This window comes from Lactuca sativa, chromosome 6 (assembly GCF_002870075.4).
Source record: "Lactuca sativa cultivar Salinas chromosome 6, Lsat_Salinas_v11, whole genome shotgun sequence".
In the NCBI taxonomy this organism is placed as follows: Eukaryota; Viridiplantae; Streptophyta; class Magnoliopsida; order Asterales; family Asteraceae; genus Lactuca; species Lactuca sativa.
In genome coordinates this window covers 141,455,739-141,471,284 of record NC_056628.2, presented here as the reverse complement: position 1 = coordinate 141,471,284, position 15,546 = coordinate 141,455,739, and the positions used below count along the sequence as shown (strand labels likewise).

The 15,546-nt window shown below is 36.8% G+C and overlaps 4 protein-coding genes across 4 annotated transcripts; 2 read left to right on the top strand and 2 right to left on the bottom strand.

The window, feature by feature from the left end:
- The first annotated feature begins 1,189 nt into the window (after positions 1–1,189).
- Positions 1,190–2,466, top strand: LOC111918105 (putative gamma-glutamylcyclotransferase At3g02910). The gene is made up of 2 exons (XM_023913770.3): positions 1,190–1,954; positions 2,219–2,466. The coding sequence occupies exon 1, from the start codon at positions 1,388–1,390 to the stop codon at positions 1,937–1,939; it is 552 nt and encodes a 183-aa protein (XP_023769538.1). The 5' UTR covers positions 1,190–1,387; the 3' UTR covers positions 1,940–1,954; positions 2,219–2,466.
- On the bottom strand, positions 2,432–3,876 carry LOC111918106 (uncharacterized). Its single transcript, XM_023913771.3, has 3 exons — positions 3,719–3,876; positions 3,179–3,301; positions 2,432–2,893 (listed from the first exon to the last, which is right to left on the bottom strand). Exons 1-3 carry the CDS (start codon positions 3,751–3,753, stop codon positions 2,704–2,706), a joined length of 348 nt encoding a protein of 115 aa, XP_023769539.1. The 5' UTR covers positions 3,754–3,876; the 3' UTR covers positions 2,432–2,703.
- Positions 3,877–7,125: 3,249 nt separating this feature from the next.
- Positions 7,126–8,183, top strand: LOC111918140 (glycine-rich cell wall structural protein 1.8-like). The gene has a single exon (XM_052764736.1). The coding sequence runs from the start codon at positions 7,263–7,265 to the stop codon at positions 8,061–8,063; it is 801 nt and encodes a 266-aa protein (XP_052620696.1). The 5' UTR covers positions 7,126–7,262; the 3' UTR covers positions 8,064–8,183.
- A 5,815-nt stretch (positions 8,184–13,998) lies between these two features.
- LOC111918139 (protein ALP1-like) lies at positions 13,999–15,235 on the bottom strand. Its single transcript, XM_023913802.2, has 2 exons — positions 15,087–15,235; positions 13,999–14,974 (listed from the first exon to the last, which is right to left on the bottom strand). The coding sequence occupies exons 1-2, from the start codon at positions 15,233–15,235 to the stop codon at positions 13,999–14,001; spliced, it is 1,125 nt and encodes a 374-aa protein (XP_023769570.1).
- Between the last annotated feature and the right edge of the window lie 311 nt (positions 15,236–15,546).

Genomic DNA, 15,546 nt, shown 5'->3' with positions numbered 1-15,546 from the left:
ACAACCCATTGACTCCCTCCTTAGAGGCCTTGGACGATTTCTAATGGGTTTCCCCATAGAATTCGTCCACTCCATCCTCTATGGAGTCCATTAGCCCAATATTCAACTATCACACAATTGACAGTTCTAGTCCCCTTTATTTAATTAATGTCTTTTAGCCACAAAATCAATTCTTATTAACTATTGACTAATATTAATTAAACAATATGATTTCTCCTTTAATATATTATTCTTATAATATATTAATGAATCATAATTACTCCTCTCTCTCTCTCTCTCTCTCTCTCCATAATTCATCCTATCAAGTTGCTTTTGGCGAAGGCAACCCAAAAGGACTATGAACAATCGGGTCAAGTACACACCAAAATAGTTATGGACTTAGACACTAATCCAACAGTAACTACGTATTCATGCGATGATACTCTAACCCCTTACTATGAATTACGAGTTCAGACAATGTTGTAACTACGTATTCATGGGATGTCACAAATTCCGCATGCCAAACCAATGGTCATAATTCACATCAGTGAGAATGGTTCATTTTTTTGTAAAACCAAAGTCAGATTGGAAATTTTGATTTTTATTTTGGAAAATGTCAAACCATTGATTTTTTATTTCGGTTTCAGTTTTTTGTTTTTTTTAAAATATATTTTCAGGGTTTTGTTTTTTTTATTTCATAGATTTCTTCATTAACAAATGTTGCTACAATTTAACAAAAATAAATAATTTGCTAAAATATAATACAAGAGAAAGTTTGTTCACATTTAGACATTGAACTTTTTAGAGGGAAACGAACTTTCGATTTTGTTCATATTTAGTCACTAAACTTTTTTTCGTTATCTATTTGTCACTAAGCTATTGAAACTGTTCACATTTTATCGTTATGACCGGCTGTTACCGGTCATAAGGGTAAAATGTGAACAGTTTCAATACTTCAATGACAAATAGATAACAAAAAAAAAAGCTTAGTGACTAAATATAAAAAAAATCAAAAATTCTTTACACTCTCAGATCATTATCCCTTATTTATGTGATATCCCTTATTTATGTGAATGAAATGTTCACCAGCGAACACCATACGATGACGTGATTATAGGTTTCCGAATATTTTACTCGGGTGACTATTGGATGTATGGGAAAACGATAACAAAATAGAAAATCTACTTTTTCACATTCTGAAAAGCTGAAATTTGTGTTTCTCGATTAAATAATTCTTATTCATTTACTTGTACGCAACGCATAAAAACTTGTACGTTACCCTGGATTAGAAAGCTCACAAATATTGGGCTACACAACAACATCCGGCAACTCCAAACAATTTTTGTCCACTCATTTATTGTTATTCGCCGGCACCCCATCTGAGCAGCTTTGTAGTCGCCGGAAAGAGATGACGATCTCCGGCAACGCCGTCGATCCACCCAAACAAACCCTAATCTTTTCATACGGCACTCTCAAACGAGGATTCGCTAACCACACCTTGATGCAGGATTTAATCTCCAGCAACGACGCCGTTTTCATAGGCAATTACGTAACCGACCTCCACCTACCTCTCGTCCGTGGTCCCCATGGCGTACCGTTCCTCCTCAACCTCCCTGGGACGGGTCGCCACCGTGTCCGCGGTGAGCTTTACTCTGTTTCGGACGCTGGACTTCAACGCCTCGATGTGCTTGAAGGCATTACCCTTGGACATTACGAGAGGCTTCCGATTACTGTTTCTCCGGAAATTCGTGATGCTGGTAGCGGTGGCCGTCGTGTGGCGGTACGTGCTGAGGCGTATTATGCGCACCGGAGTTTTGCGGAGGATATGTGGCGGAGGAGCGGACAGGAGGGATTTGAGTCGTTTAGTCAGGAAGTGGCTAAGGGTTACGTTCGGAGGGATTTGAGGCCGAAGGATCGGACTTTCCGTGAGCAGATTACATTGTTTTGTTCATCAATTTAGATGAAAACTCTGAAGGTTTGATTTTAATTCCTGAATTCATGGCCTTACAATTTCATTAAGGAACTGCGATTGTATTAGCTTCGAGATTACTGTAATTGGTACTCGAATTATCATTGTTTATCGTAAGCATATTACTTCTTCCCAACTGATTCACTGTTTTTGATATAACTTTATGAAATCAGTGCAATCATAAATTCTCCATATCTTATAAACGAATCTGAATTTGATCTCTTTCTGGTAATTTAGCCTATTGATGCTTGAAAAATGTGTTATTTGCAGAAGAGAGTGCTTATTCCTGCTATATTTCTACTCCCTTTTCAACAATTTCTTGAAGAAGCAACTGAAGTTGCTATGTGGTCTGAATAAATCTTCATCCAGATTGCAGTGTAAGATATTTCAGATTCAGAAAAGTTTGAAACTAAGCTCATTGATTAGTGGTAATATACCCAATTACCGATGTAATTAACTAATTATGCATTTGCAACTCCATAATTAAGGGACAACAATGACATTATTTTAGTTCTCCATTGATATCTGTTTTACTACACACGATATATGTTACTATATAGTATATACTTAACACTATAAGGTGTACAAATAACAGAAAAACACAAACTTCACATACTTGTTACATAACAAACACATACTAGCTTAAATACAAACTTGAACACAAACACGATATTTTGGAAGAAACTTAATAGCGAATTACACCATTTATGTGATCTTGATCCTTCATGTTGCTACTATTAAGATAATAGTGCAACTCAAGCACATACAACCTTGACAGTGTTTGTTTCATCTATCACACATATGCAACCCTCACCACACTCGAAATATGTCTTTCCAGCTTCAGACCCCTCAGTTTTGGTTACAACACAAGACCAACCTTCACCACACTCGCAAAATACTTTAGCTCCTTCTGTACTCTCCACCGTCTCTTTAACACTTTTCTCACTGCAACATCATATCGCGCTTCAGGACAAGACAAGACAGGTCACGTCACGTGACATGACATGACATGACAGGACAAGTTACAGGATACTGATTGTATTAGGTTTGACATGCATTGTATTGAAACTCAGACCGAAGACAAAAGTTGTAATATTTTGTTCTACCCCAAAAGGGGAGACGGGGATTTGTTCTTGATTTCTTGTTTGGGCAAAAAGACAAGAATGCCCTTTTCATCTTGATCATCAAAACTAGCCCTAGAAAGTAAAGCGTGAGCATAAGAGAACATACGTGACACATGAGCAACCATTGCCACCACATATTGCGAATGGTTTACCGATCTTAGAAGGCTCAGTTTTGGTGATTGTGCATGTCCATCCTTCTGGGCACTTGAAATTCGGCTTGTTTTCATTGCTTTACAAGAAAGGGAGTAAATCACTTAATCTAGTCAGTATTTAGAAAAACATGAATTCATTAATTTTATAATTAATCTTTTGATTAAGTGGGTGTTTGGGTTAACTTCTCAAAATAGCTTATTAGCTTTTAAAAAAACTAATAAACTAAAAATGTGTTTGGAAATTTAAAAGTAGCTTTTCAATCTTTTTGATTAGACAAAATAGAAGGGTTCCTACAAGCTAGAATCATAGCTTTTCATTTTTTTTTTTGAAAAAATTGATTTTCTAACCAAACACTTTTTAAAAACAGTTTTTTCAAAAAATCATAAGCTAATAAACATTTTCCTAATACACTTTTGTGATAAAAAAGCTAACCAAAACACATTCTAAAAAGGTTATAGAATTAGTTTGGAAAGGTTAAATGAAGAAGCAAAACCTGGGAGAAGGTTGGCTCACACTCTTAGACTCCATACTTAGGCCAAACAATCTTGAACCTTTCTTTTCTTGAAGTTTCTCTATAATATTATCACTTAGCTTTAAGTTAAGAACTTTTGTCCACTTCTAATAATTTTGTGTTCATAATTATCTTTTTCTTTATTATGTGGTTGTCAATACCTAACGTGTAATCAATGGTAAAGTGGTGGGAAAATCTCATCTTTATCTCCCACTATATTTTTGTCCACTTACGTTAAATGATTTGTGCCACACTTGTCTTTTTGTATCATGTGGCTTTCATTACCTAACCTAGAACTTGGACCGAGAATTGGGCTTTGATGTCTATGGGTAGAGATTAAGATGGGCTTGTGTATGGGCCTGAACCTGAAGATTGAGGTTGGGCTTAGGGTTTGCAGATTGGCCCAAGTGCAAGCTCTAATGAGAGTATGTGACATAAGCTATATGCTATTGCTTGGTGTCCATAATAGTTAGCTTTTAACAAAAGTTTTGGTTCCATTTAAGAGTGATATACAAGGGTTGACTTGGCATCCTTTTGGATGAAACTAATGATTTGAGTATATCACATGGGGAGGAAGCATAGTGCCCACAATGAAAATGAAATGGGTATTTAGCTGTCTTCCTATAAATATAATATCATCCACTAAAATATCAAAAAGTTAAAATCATGTGTCAAGTTACCATTGTCATATTTGTTTTTTTTTTTTTTATCTTTAACCCATTTGTTGTTGGAGACAAGCATGATGGGGTGCATATAAAGAGGAATCAAGAATAAGTAAATGTAAAGTAAAGAGTGAATTTACCTCTTTCATACATACTAGAGATCAAGAATGAATATATGTTTCATGTAACAAAAAAATGTAATAGTGGTGGTCCTTATCACATGGATAACCCACTAATGTGATCAATGGGAGACTTAAACAATTTTAATTAAGTGAATGTATGAATGTATTTATTTAAGTTAATTAATCAAAAGGTATGTGGTCTAGTGATATTAAATAATTGTTGAAAAGCTGTCTTTTAGCCAATGGGAAAATGACTTATTAAGGTAACTAACTATTTCAATTGTCCATATATAGGTAATGTTCTTTTTTTTGTACACATTAAGGTAACTAACTTGTTTTGTTTGTTCACATTTAGGTAATATGACCGGCTATCACCTGTTTTTGCTTATGTGGCATCCACCTGGCATATGACTTGAATACGTTGCACCTACGTGGCATGGTGCATATATGGGAAAATAACTTATTAAGGTAACTAACTATTTCAGTTGTCCATATATAGGTAATGTTCTTTTTTTTGTACACATTAAGGTAACTAACTTGTTTTGTTTGTTCACATTTAGGTAATATGACTGGCTATCACATGTTTTTGCTTATGTGGCATCCACCTGGCATATGACTTGAATACGTTGCACCTACGTGGCATGGTGCATATATTGTCTTCATTCGATTACACTATAACTGTGTCATACGATTCCACCCCTAATTCTAAACCCTAGATCGGTCGATGATGGCTTCTTCTTCCTCATCTTATTCTTCAAAATGACAAGATGAATTTCAAGCTGATCATCGATTGCGGTTTACCATCTCGTGTGAAGATTTCAAGAACTCCTGCAACATATTCAACAATATTGATTTACCATCGAGTTTTGACAAACTCTAAATTTTCTTCCATGGTTGTCAGGAGTTCTTGAAATCTTCACACGAGATGGTAAGCCGCAATCACATGGATGATCAGCTTGAAATTCATCTTGTTGTTTTGAAGAATAAGATGAGGAAGAAGAAACAAAACAAGTCATATGTCAGGTGGATGCCACGTAGGTGTAACGTATTCAAGTCATATGCCAGGTGGATACCACATAAGCAAAAACATGTGATAATCGGTCATATTACCTAAATGTGAACAAACAAAACAAGTTAGTTACCTTAATGTGTATAAAAAAAAGAACATTACCTATATATGGACAATTGAAATAGTTAGTTACCTTAATAAGTCATTTTCCCATATATGCATCATGCCACGTAGGTGCAACGTAACGCCAGGTGGATGCCACATAAGCAAAAACAGGTGATAGCCGGTCATATTACCTAAATGTGAACAAACAAAACAAGTTAGTTACCTTAATGTGTACAAAAAAAAGAACATTACCTATATATGGACAATTGAAATAGTTAGTTACCTTAATAAGTCATTTTCCCTTTAGCCAATAGAGGCTCAAGTCCCGCTTCAGGGTGCTTGGGATAAATTGTAGATTCACGAGTAAATTACAGGGTGTGTTACCTAATATGATCTTATGTTTAAATATCAATCTTCGAAGTTGGACAAAAAAAATTGTAATTGAATTGAATTATACAACTATGATTATAGCAATTCTTTTAGGTTATTGGGTAACATAACATAAATGCATTTTTCATCTAAAAGAGAATTGTGTAGTATATATTAAGAAAAGTGTGAAAGAAGGTTTTATAAACAAACATTTAAAACTATTTTATTAAAGATTGTCAATTAAATTTATCAAATATGTAAAATAACATGTATTAAGACAAACGAAAACTCAATCTATAATATCCTCCAAACTCCAAAGTGTCCCTCAAGATCAATCCAAGGAAATCTCAATTCTCACAAATATAACATTAAACCGAAAACACCAATAATGGGTACTACAACCAAATCACCTTCTTCTTCTTCTCCATGCAAACCCTTCATTACAAAGTCGGCTTTGTCCCTCTTTATACGTATTAACCTCATGAACTCATGCACATTGTTTCGTTTATCATAATTAAAAATGAAATAACTCTCATTAGTTACATTTAGGTCCTTCCACTTGAACCACCAACAAAAAATACCCTATCTATATATACCAAAGTTTACAATTAAGGACAAAACCTAAATTTCAATGTACTTAAAGATTTTTAACCTATTGTACACATGAGACTTTCTCTTTCTCAATTTGCCAAAGTCCTTATACAAACATATAAACCTAACATACTCATGTCAATAAACTAAAATAATTGAAGGAAAGGTATTTATGCGTCGAAAAGCTAACCTCAATTCATACGTGTTACATATGAAATCTTCCATTTTGATCATTTCGTCATAAAAAAAAGCTCAAAGAGATTTTAAGCATTTGAAAACAACTTACTGAATAGTTGTTTTAGTTTTAACTAAAAATAAAAAATGCCACCTATTTAACCCCCTAGATATAAGTTTTTAATCAAATAATCTTTTTTTAATTAAGTAAATTAGCTAAAAATAGTGTAACGTTTTATTTTAAAATGGTTTAAAATGATGATAAGATGTGGGTGACAGCAAAATTGGTCCATATATAAATGTCGATCCGTGGTGCGCTAGCTCTCTCGGTGAAGTGCGCCGTAGGTAGGTGGAGGCTGGACCCAATATGGGATCGATACACCCACTTTCAAGTCACCATGTGCATACTCATTCATAGTTTTTGACGTCTAGCTTCCTCGGAATTCCTATAAATAGCATTTCAAGATCTTTGTAGTTACTCAAACTTTCCTAAAATGGCTTCTCAGAAAGTTGTTCTTAATGTTTTCTTTGTCTTCTTTTGCATTGGCATTTGCTCAGCCACCAGATCACTTTTCAGTTATGAGAGTATCGGTGGTGGTGGAGGAGGAGGTAGTGGTAGTGGTGGTGGTGGAGGTGGACATGTAGGGCCAGGATATGGCTCGTATGGAGGTGGTGGTCAGGGTTCCGGGAGTGGTAGTGGTAGTGGGTATGGAGGAGGAGGTGAACATGGTGGAGGATATGGTGGCGGTGGCGGTGGGGGCCAAGGTGGTGGAGGTGGATATGCTGGTGGTGGTGGGTATGATCATGTTCCTAGTTATGGAGGTGGTGGTGGTACGGGAAGTGGTTCAGGGTATGGTGGGTATGGAGAACATGGTAGCGGGTATGGAGGTGGAGGTGGTGGAGGGAGTGGCGGTGGTAGTGGTGGGTACTATGGGGCTGGTGGGGAGCATGCAGGAGGTTACGGTGGAGGTGCGGGGAGTGGTAGCGGTGGTGGGTATGGAGCCGGTGGGGAGAATGGTCATGGGTACGGTGGTGGAGGTGGACAGGGAGGTGGTGGTGGTGGAGGATCAGGAGGTGGTGGAGGACCAGGAGGTGGTGGCGCAGGTGGATATGGAAGTGGCGGTGGAGAAGGTGGCGGTGCAGGAGGAGCATACGGTGGTGCATATGGTAGTGGTGGAGGTGGTGGGGGAGGAGGTGGTGGAGGAGGAGGAGGAGGTGGTGGTGAACATGGAGGTGGATACGGTGGTGGTGGTGGAAATGGGGCTGGTGGTGGTCATGGTGGCTATCTTCCATGAAAGCCCAGTTCTGTCATATTTACATGGTTTCTAATTATCCTAAAAGATTATTGATATAATTCAATGTTGGGTTGTATTATGCTCATTTCTCAAATTAATTCAAATTAATATTCAGATTAATGGTGCAATATATTTTTTACTTCCGAAAGTTCTGTTTGAAGTTAAGTTAGGCAATTATTTTAAAGGCTTGCAATCAAGGATATTCATTTGGTTGAAATTAGATCGAATCCAAACTCAGTAATACCGATATACACACGGAACTAAAAATCGTACCAATATTGATTTAATTTTTGGGTTATTAGTTATAAGTATTATAGTAAGGCTAAATCTTACTGTAATTGGATAAAAGAGACATCTAGACATTAGATTAGGCTTTGTTATACATAAGAAAATCGTATCAAATTGATTTGTAATCGAGTTAAAAATCAATATTAGCATTACAAATAAAAATGATATTTAATACAGAAAAATGGCACTAAATACCACCAATAGCTTTTTTTTGGTAATAACGACAAAAAAAAAAGTTTACATTAGAAATCTTTATTGACATTTTTGGTTGTGGCCGTGAAACATTTTCAGATTTTAGTGTCACTTCATTTTTACGACATTACATCACTTTTAAGTTTTTAGTGACATTTTCTTATGCCATTATATACTTTCCAACATAAAAATCATTTGTCTATTTTTAGGGGCGCATGTTTTTTACCACAAAAAATCGATATTATGTCATATTCATTTTTTTTTTTTATAATTTCATTTATCATACAATTAATTGTAAGGTTTTTTATGAATAGTTACAAGATTTTAGCCGAGCCAAACCATCTTCCCTTTAGTTGGTTGGTTTGAAGCAGGTGACTTTTGTTTAGTCGACTCCATCTCTTTGGTTTCGACTAATTTGCAGTTGGTCCTATTGACTTCTTCACAGTTACCGTCGATTCTTCCAAAACCCACCGCTTGCAGAAGAACACACAAAACCTACAATCATTACGAACCTCGGCCACTACCAGAGGAGTACCTCCACACCAACGACTGCCAACTACCGCCGTCTGCACCATCTTCTCGAATTCTGCCAGCGACAGTAACCTACAGTAACCTAATGCTTGTGATTCTATCATGTTCTTCTTTCCGTTCGTTTGATTTTTTTTTTTCGTTTATCACGTGGTTTATTTCCGTTCATTCAATTTTATTATGTTGCCTTCTTCGTCATCTGAAATTAGGGTTCTTACTTGGTATATCTGAAGTCAATTAGCAAAATCCTCTTAGCTACCCCTAAATCCTTCCCAACGTTCATATTACTCTAAGCCCGAAATATTATGGCTCAAACGAAACTTAGGGTTCTATGTAAGCAGTCATTAAGAAAAGCTAACTGTAGACTCAAAATTTGTGTGTGGACAGTCTTGAAATCCATTTCAGATAACGTGTTTGAACATGGCTTCTCCAAATTTTCAATTAATGAATACAATTCGTCTTCTAATTAGCTTCTTTTGCCCTAAAAATCAATTTATTCATAGATTGATGTCAGGTAGATGTTCGTTGAGGTTCCGAAGGTTTATGTATGTCTTTTTTAGTGTAAAGTTGAAGAAAATGCATTATCTGTGTTCTTCAATAGATGTTGATGAATTCGATTGTTGTTATATATTTATTGATTCATATCTCTTTGTCCTACGTGTTCATATTGTTCATGATTCATATTTATAATCTTTACATATATGCCTCATCTCAACTTCTTACACTGAAAAATTGTTGCTCACAGTTGAGAATTAGTCATATGATATGGGCAAAAAAATCTTTTCAGCCCATCATGTAATGCCCGTAGATCCGGTCTAGTCAATTAAGGTATTATAAGTAATAAAAATGACTTTTCGGTAGAAGATTATTTAGGATAAATAATCTTAACCAAAGTTATAGTATATGTGACGAATATTTCATACACATAAAGGATGCTCATATTCGACTTCGAGTGAAGACGTTACGACCTTCCGGAGTTTCACGTTCAAACATTATGTCGTAAATAGTGAATTGGAGATAGGTTGCTTATTAGCGTAACTAATCTGAACAAAAGTCGTAGAAAACAAGAAAGCGAACTCGTGCATAGGTAGAACGTCTAAATCTGACTTTGTATGAAGAAGTTATGATTTTTTGAAGATTTTGTACGACTTGGTATAGCAGTGTGCGACACAGAAATCGAATTTTAGATCGAATGATTGTTAGCCTAAACAATCTACATGAGAATCGAAGATCACGCCCATATGAGAGTGTCGGTATAAAGATAGTCAAGAGCGGAGTTCGTATGAAGGAAATATGAATTTCGCACGAACTGTAACACTCTAAACCGGTCTAAAATATGAATTTTAGTTAGATCAAGACTTAGATGTTGAGGTCTAAAGGAAAGTTGTAGGTCTCGCTGAGGGGATTCTGGGGATAAAAAAACGTTGAAAACGGAGCTCGTATGAAGATGTTATGTTTTTCAAAAATCTAGAAATTCTTGCACGACGCTCTCTGATGACGTGGCAGAACGAGAGGGCGCCATATGGCATTGTTTGGAGGCCGAGTTCTCTGAGAGATACGACGACGTGACACCACGAGGTTGCAACACGTAGCACCATAAGAAGCGGACATGTGGCTCATTCTAGAAGGGAGTGAGGTGGAACACCAATATTCTAACACATGGAAAGTGACCAAAGGAGCCACCTAGACGCGTGTGCATGGCGCACCTGGCTGGCAGGCTATATATGCCCTTTTTTTCTTGCTCATTTGTCACATATTTTCTCACTAAACCTCCCAACTTCTCTAAGATTGACTTTAGAAGTTTTTGAGGGTCTATAGTTGAGCTTTGGAGCATCAGAGAGCCCCACTAAGTAGAAGCTTTTGGTTTCGGAATTCTGTCCGCAAAATCTCCCGGTTTTCGCTTACAATCTCTATAAGTTAAGCTACACTCTATCGCTTTCAGTGTAACTTATATTTATAGTCATAAGTCATTATTATAAACATATAAATAAGATTTATAAGTAATTCCAAGTCATTATACTGAATGATCTACTTACAGGAGTGATGCCTAGGCTGGACTTAGCGAGGTGTTTAAAGTGAGATTTCCAAACAGTATATTTTGTATACCAAACGGACCCTACCTACGATATGATCCTACGTGGTTATTCTTTACTTGATAGATCTTGATGTAGACATTGAGATTATCGATGAATCTAGACTATTATTTATATAGTCACCATGATGATGAAACTAGACTAAGACTTAACATTATGTATATCTAGGTTATTTGGAAAAGTGTTAAGGTGAAGCGCTACCCTAACCTCGAATCACCTACCTCTGCCTCGTGAGTGCATAGTTACCTTCAGCTTACACATAGATATCAAGTATTAATTTGCTTGAATACTATATGTGATTATTATATAAGTTCCTGATATCTGTGCTGCATGAGATAATGATTTTTCCTAAAATATTGTATATGTATTTTTCCGTACTCATAATACATTAGGTAGAATGGGTAGAAAGAGATAAGAGAAATGAGATAACAGTTAGAGACTGTAAGATAAGAGATAATGGTGAGAGACCATAAGAGAAAAGAGATAATGGCGAGAGACCATAAGAGAAATGAGAGAGACCATAAGAGAAATGAGATAATAGCGAGCGACCATAAGAGAAATGAAATATTAGTACAGGACCATAAAGAAAGTGGTATTTGATATGACCTTATTCAACTATATAATTTAGGCCATTATCTTAATATATTCGATTAAAATGTTATATTTTTATGTAACGTCCCATTTTCTCAACCAAATTTTTTTCATTTTATTAAGGTGAAAACTTTCCAATTTATAAATCCATTATTAAGAAAACCGTTTATTCCAAATTACATTTGTTCAAAATCAAAGTTTTATAGAAAATGTGGAATCCTCAATACTGTTGATGCGTGTGTACCGCCCGCCTTCAGCTTCCCATATACTCCAATGATACCTGGAACAATAAACAACGGGATAAACATAAAGCTTAGTGAGTTTCCCCCAAAATACCGCATACCAAACATAACATATAATGGGCCCCGCTTAAAATGAAATACGGGCCCCGACCACATTCGCATAACGAGCCCCGCCCACAATCGAATAACAATGAGATATGGGCCCCGCCTACACTCGAATAACGTGCCTCATCCAATGAGATACGGGATGCGCCCAATGAGATATGGGCCCCACCTACACTAAAATAATAATGAGATACGGGCGCCACCCACACTTGAATAACGGGACCCGACCAATGAGATACGGGCTTTGTCCACACTCAAATAATAATGAGATACGAGCCCCACCCGCACTCGAATAACGTAAACACATAGCAGATAATTATATAACATGTAAACATATGCCATAAACACAGAGTTAAATAGCATAGAGACTAGTCTTCGGGCCCCGCTCGGCATCGGGTCGTACCGGGTAATCATAAAAACACACACAGATCTAACAAATCACTACATCATAGCAACATACTCGATACCAGAACACAGATCTACTAGATTACTAAAGCAAAACAACATACTAGAAACCAGAACACAGATCTAACATATCACTACAACATAACATCATACTCGATACCAGAACACAAATATACCAGATTACTATAGCATAGCAGCGTACTTGATACCAGAACACAGATCTACCAGATTACTATAGCATTACAGCATACTCGACAACATAACACAGATCTAACATATCACTATAGCATAACAACATACTAAATATCATCAACCCAAGGAATGCATGGCCGAATATATTCATAGGTGAGATAGGTACCCGGACAGGTGATCCTACTCTAGAACCACAACCAAACAAGGAACAGGTAAAAGAACTTAGATCAAGAGTCCACACTCTATCCTACATGACTATATACAGTCCCAAGGGCATCCCTCTATTAGCATATAACCAAAGCTAGTGGGCCGACATTGGTGCATTCGACCGACAGGTATTGTGAGGCGAGACTCACCTCAATAAGCACAAAGATAACCATTGTAGCAATGAAGAACTCTACCGGTTTCAACTCACTTCCAGTCACCTACGAGAAGATACTTGACTCAATACCTAATCACAGGTCATAGTCACTTGCAGTAGTGACCACCTCACATGAAATGACGATTAGGGTTAAGTAATAATACTTAACCCATAAAGGACTTAATCACTTAAGGATATGACTGATTAAGGTTTGACTTAGTCATTCTCGGGCGAATAACAATCTAATCAACAGCCCGAATACACGCCCGATCATTGTCCAAATAATGCTCCCAGATTCTAGGGTTTTTCACATAAAATGATAACTAGGGTTAGTGTTCCACACTTAACCCCTTAAGGACTTAATCCATTAAGAATAATATTGCATTAAGTTAATAGTAGAGAATTATTAAGTATTATTTTAAGTTTAATTAATTGTTTTAATACGGGTCCAAATCAATTCCAAAATTAGGGTTTCATGACATTAGGGTTTTCTTAACCCTAATTAGGTTTTATAACCCCAAACTCGTGCCACTCGGATTAAAGTTAACTGTTTAGATAATTTAGTGCTAAATAGGTCGGGCACCACCCACTGCCACCTTGAGCAATGGTGGTCGGTGGCGGTCCATGGCGGCGACCACCATTTTTAATGATGGTGGTTAATAATTTTAAATCCAAAACATTATCAAAGCAATCCGGTAAACAAAAAACATCCATCCAACACACACATATGCATACAGCCACCCAAGGTGGCGGCTGGTTGTGGTAGAACGACGGTAGGGGTGGCAGCTAAATGACTAAATTAACATAAAGACTAAATTACACATAATATCCAAAAATTTCTAAAAATTAAAATTAACATAAAGACTAAATTACACATAATATCCAAAAACAAACAAAAAAAGAAATAACATCCAAATTCAAAAAAAAAAAATACAACGCTATTCGTTATCGTTATTGTTACCATAGAAGATATGATCTGCCAAGTCCTCTCGAAGTTGTATGTGTTTATTTGCGTCCTGAATGTCAACAACGCGATGCAAATAATCTGCTGTTCCTGGTTGAAACTGAACGTGTCTGGGCTCCGTTGGGATATAGTGTGCAATATTTCGCCCTTTATCTTCTACTACCATGTTATGCATTATGATACATGCATACATGATATATCGTAAAGTTTCTAAATCCAATGGTCGTGCTGCATGTTCGACTATATGCCACTTCGCCTTCAGCACTCCAAAAGCACGTTCCACATCCTTACGTGCTCCTTCTTGTCTTCTCTTAAAAAATTTGTCTCGTTCTTCAACCGGGTGGCGGAATACCTTCACGAATGTGGAATACTGAGGATATATTCCATCTGTAAGGTAATACCCATATTTGTATTCGTTTCCATTCACCGTGAAAGGAGCATCCATGGCTTTTCCATTCAAAAGATCGTCGAATATTGGCGACTGATCAAGAACGTTGACGTCGTTGTTGGAACCCGCAACCCCAAAAAATGCATGCCAAATCCATAAATCTTGAGAAGCGACAGCCTCTAACACCAAAGAAGGTGATCCGTGATGACCACTTGCGTATTGCCCTTTCCATGCTACCGGACAATTTTTCCATTTCCAGTGTGTGCAATCAATGCTTCTGATCATTCCGGGAAACCCGTGGCGTTCTTCATGCGCCGCATACAATTCTTGCAAATCATGCAACGAAGGTTTCCGCAAATACACGTCACCAAAAGTTTCAACAACACACCTTGACAATGTATACAAACTATCTCTTGCGGTTCTTTCGAACATTCTCATATAGTCATCCATGGTGTCGGGTGACTCCCCCATAGCCATCAAACGAATGGCCACATCACATTTCTGCAACGTTGTAAACCCGCGTCTACCTCTAGCATCATATCTTAATTGAAAAAAGTCGTACCTAAACATAAATTAACTACAGTTTAAAAATATATTGCATATGTTGTAAAATTAAAGAAACATGTAGTACATTTTTATTTATTTTGTATAAAAATATAGTGAAGAAATGATACCGGCTTTCCAAGGCGTTGGCGATTCGTAAGAACACATCCCTACTCAAACGAAATCTTCTTTTGAAGTCCTTCGCCCCGTATACACAATTATCCGCAAAGTAATCGCGATATAGATGTTCGTGTCCTTCCTCGCGATTTCTGTTTAACATCGCACGTCTTGTTAGTAGCGGGGCTGGGTCTGGTTGTAGCAGGTCGGTAGTGTAATAATGATACATCATCCTAAAGAAAATATCGTCATCTGAATCATCGGACGAGTCGAAAGGATCCATATTTTTTTTGAAGATAATTGAAAGTATGTAGAGAGGAGAAGAGAAAGTGTGAAAATTTTAAAATAAAATAGGAGGTATTTATAGGATAATAAATTGTTTTTTTTTAATAATTAATTTTTTTTTAAACCGTTGCACTCAAACGTTCAAAAGATCCGTTTCTTCCCGTCGCCACGCCAACGAGATGCGCCTTC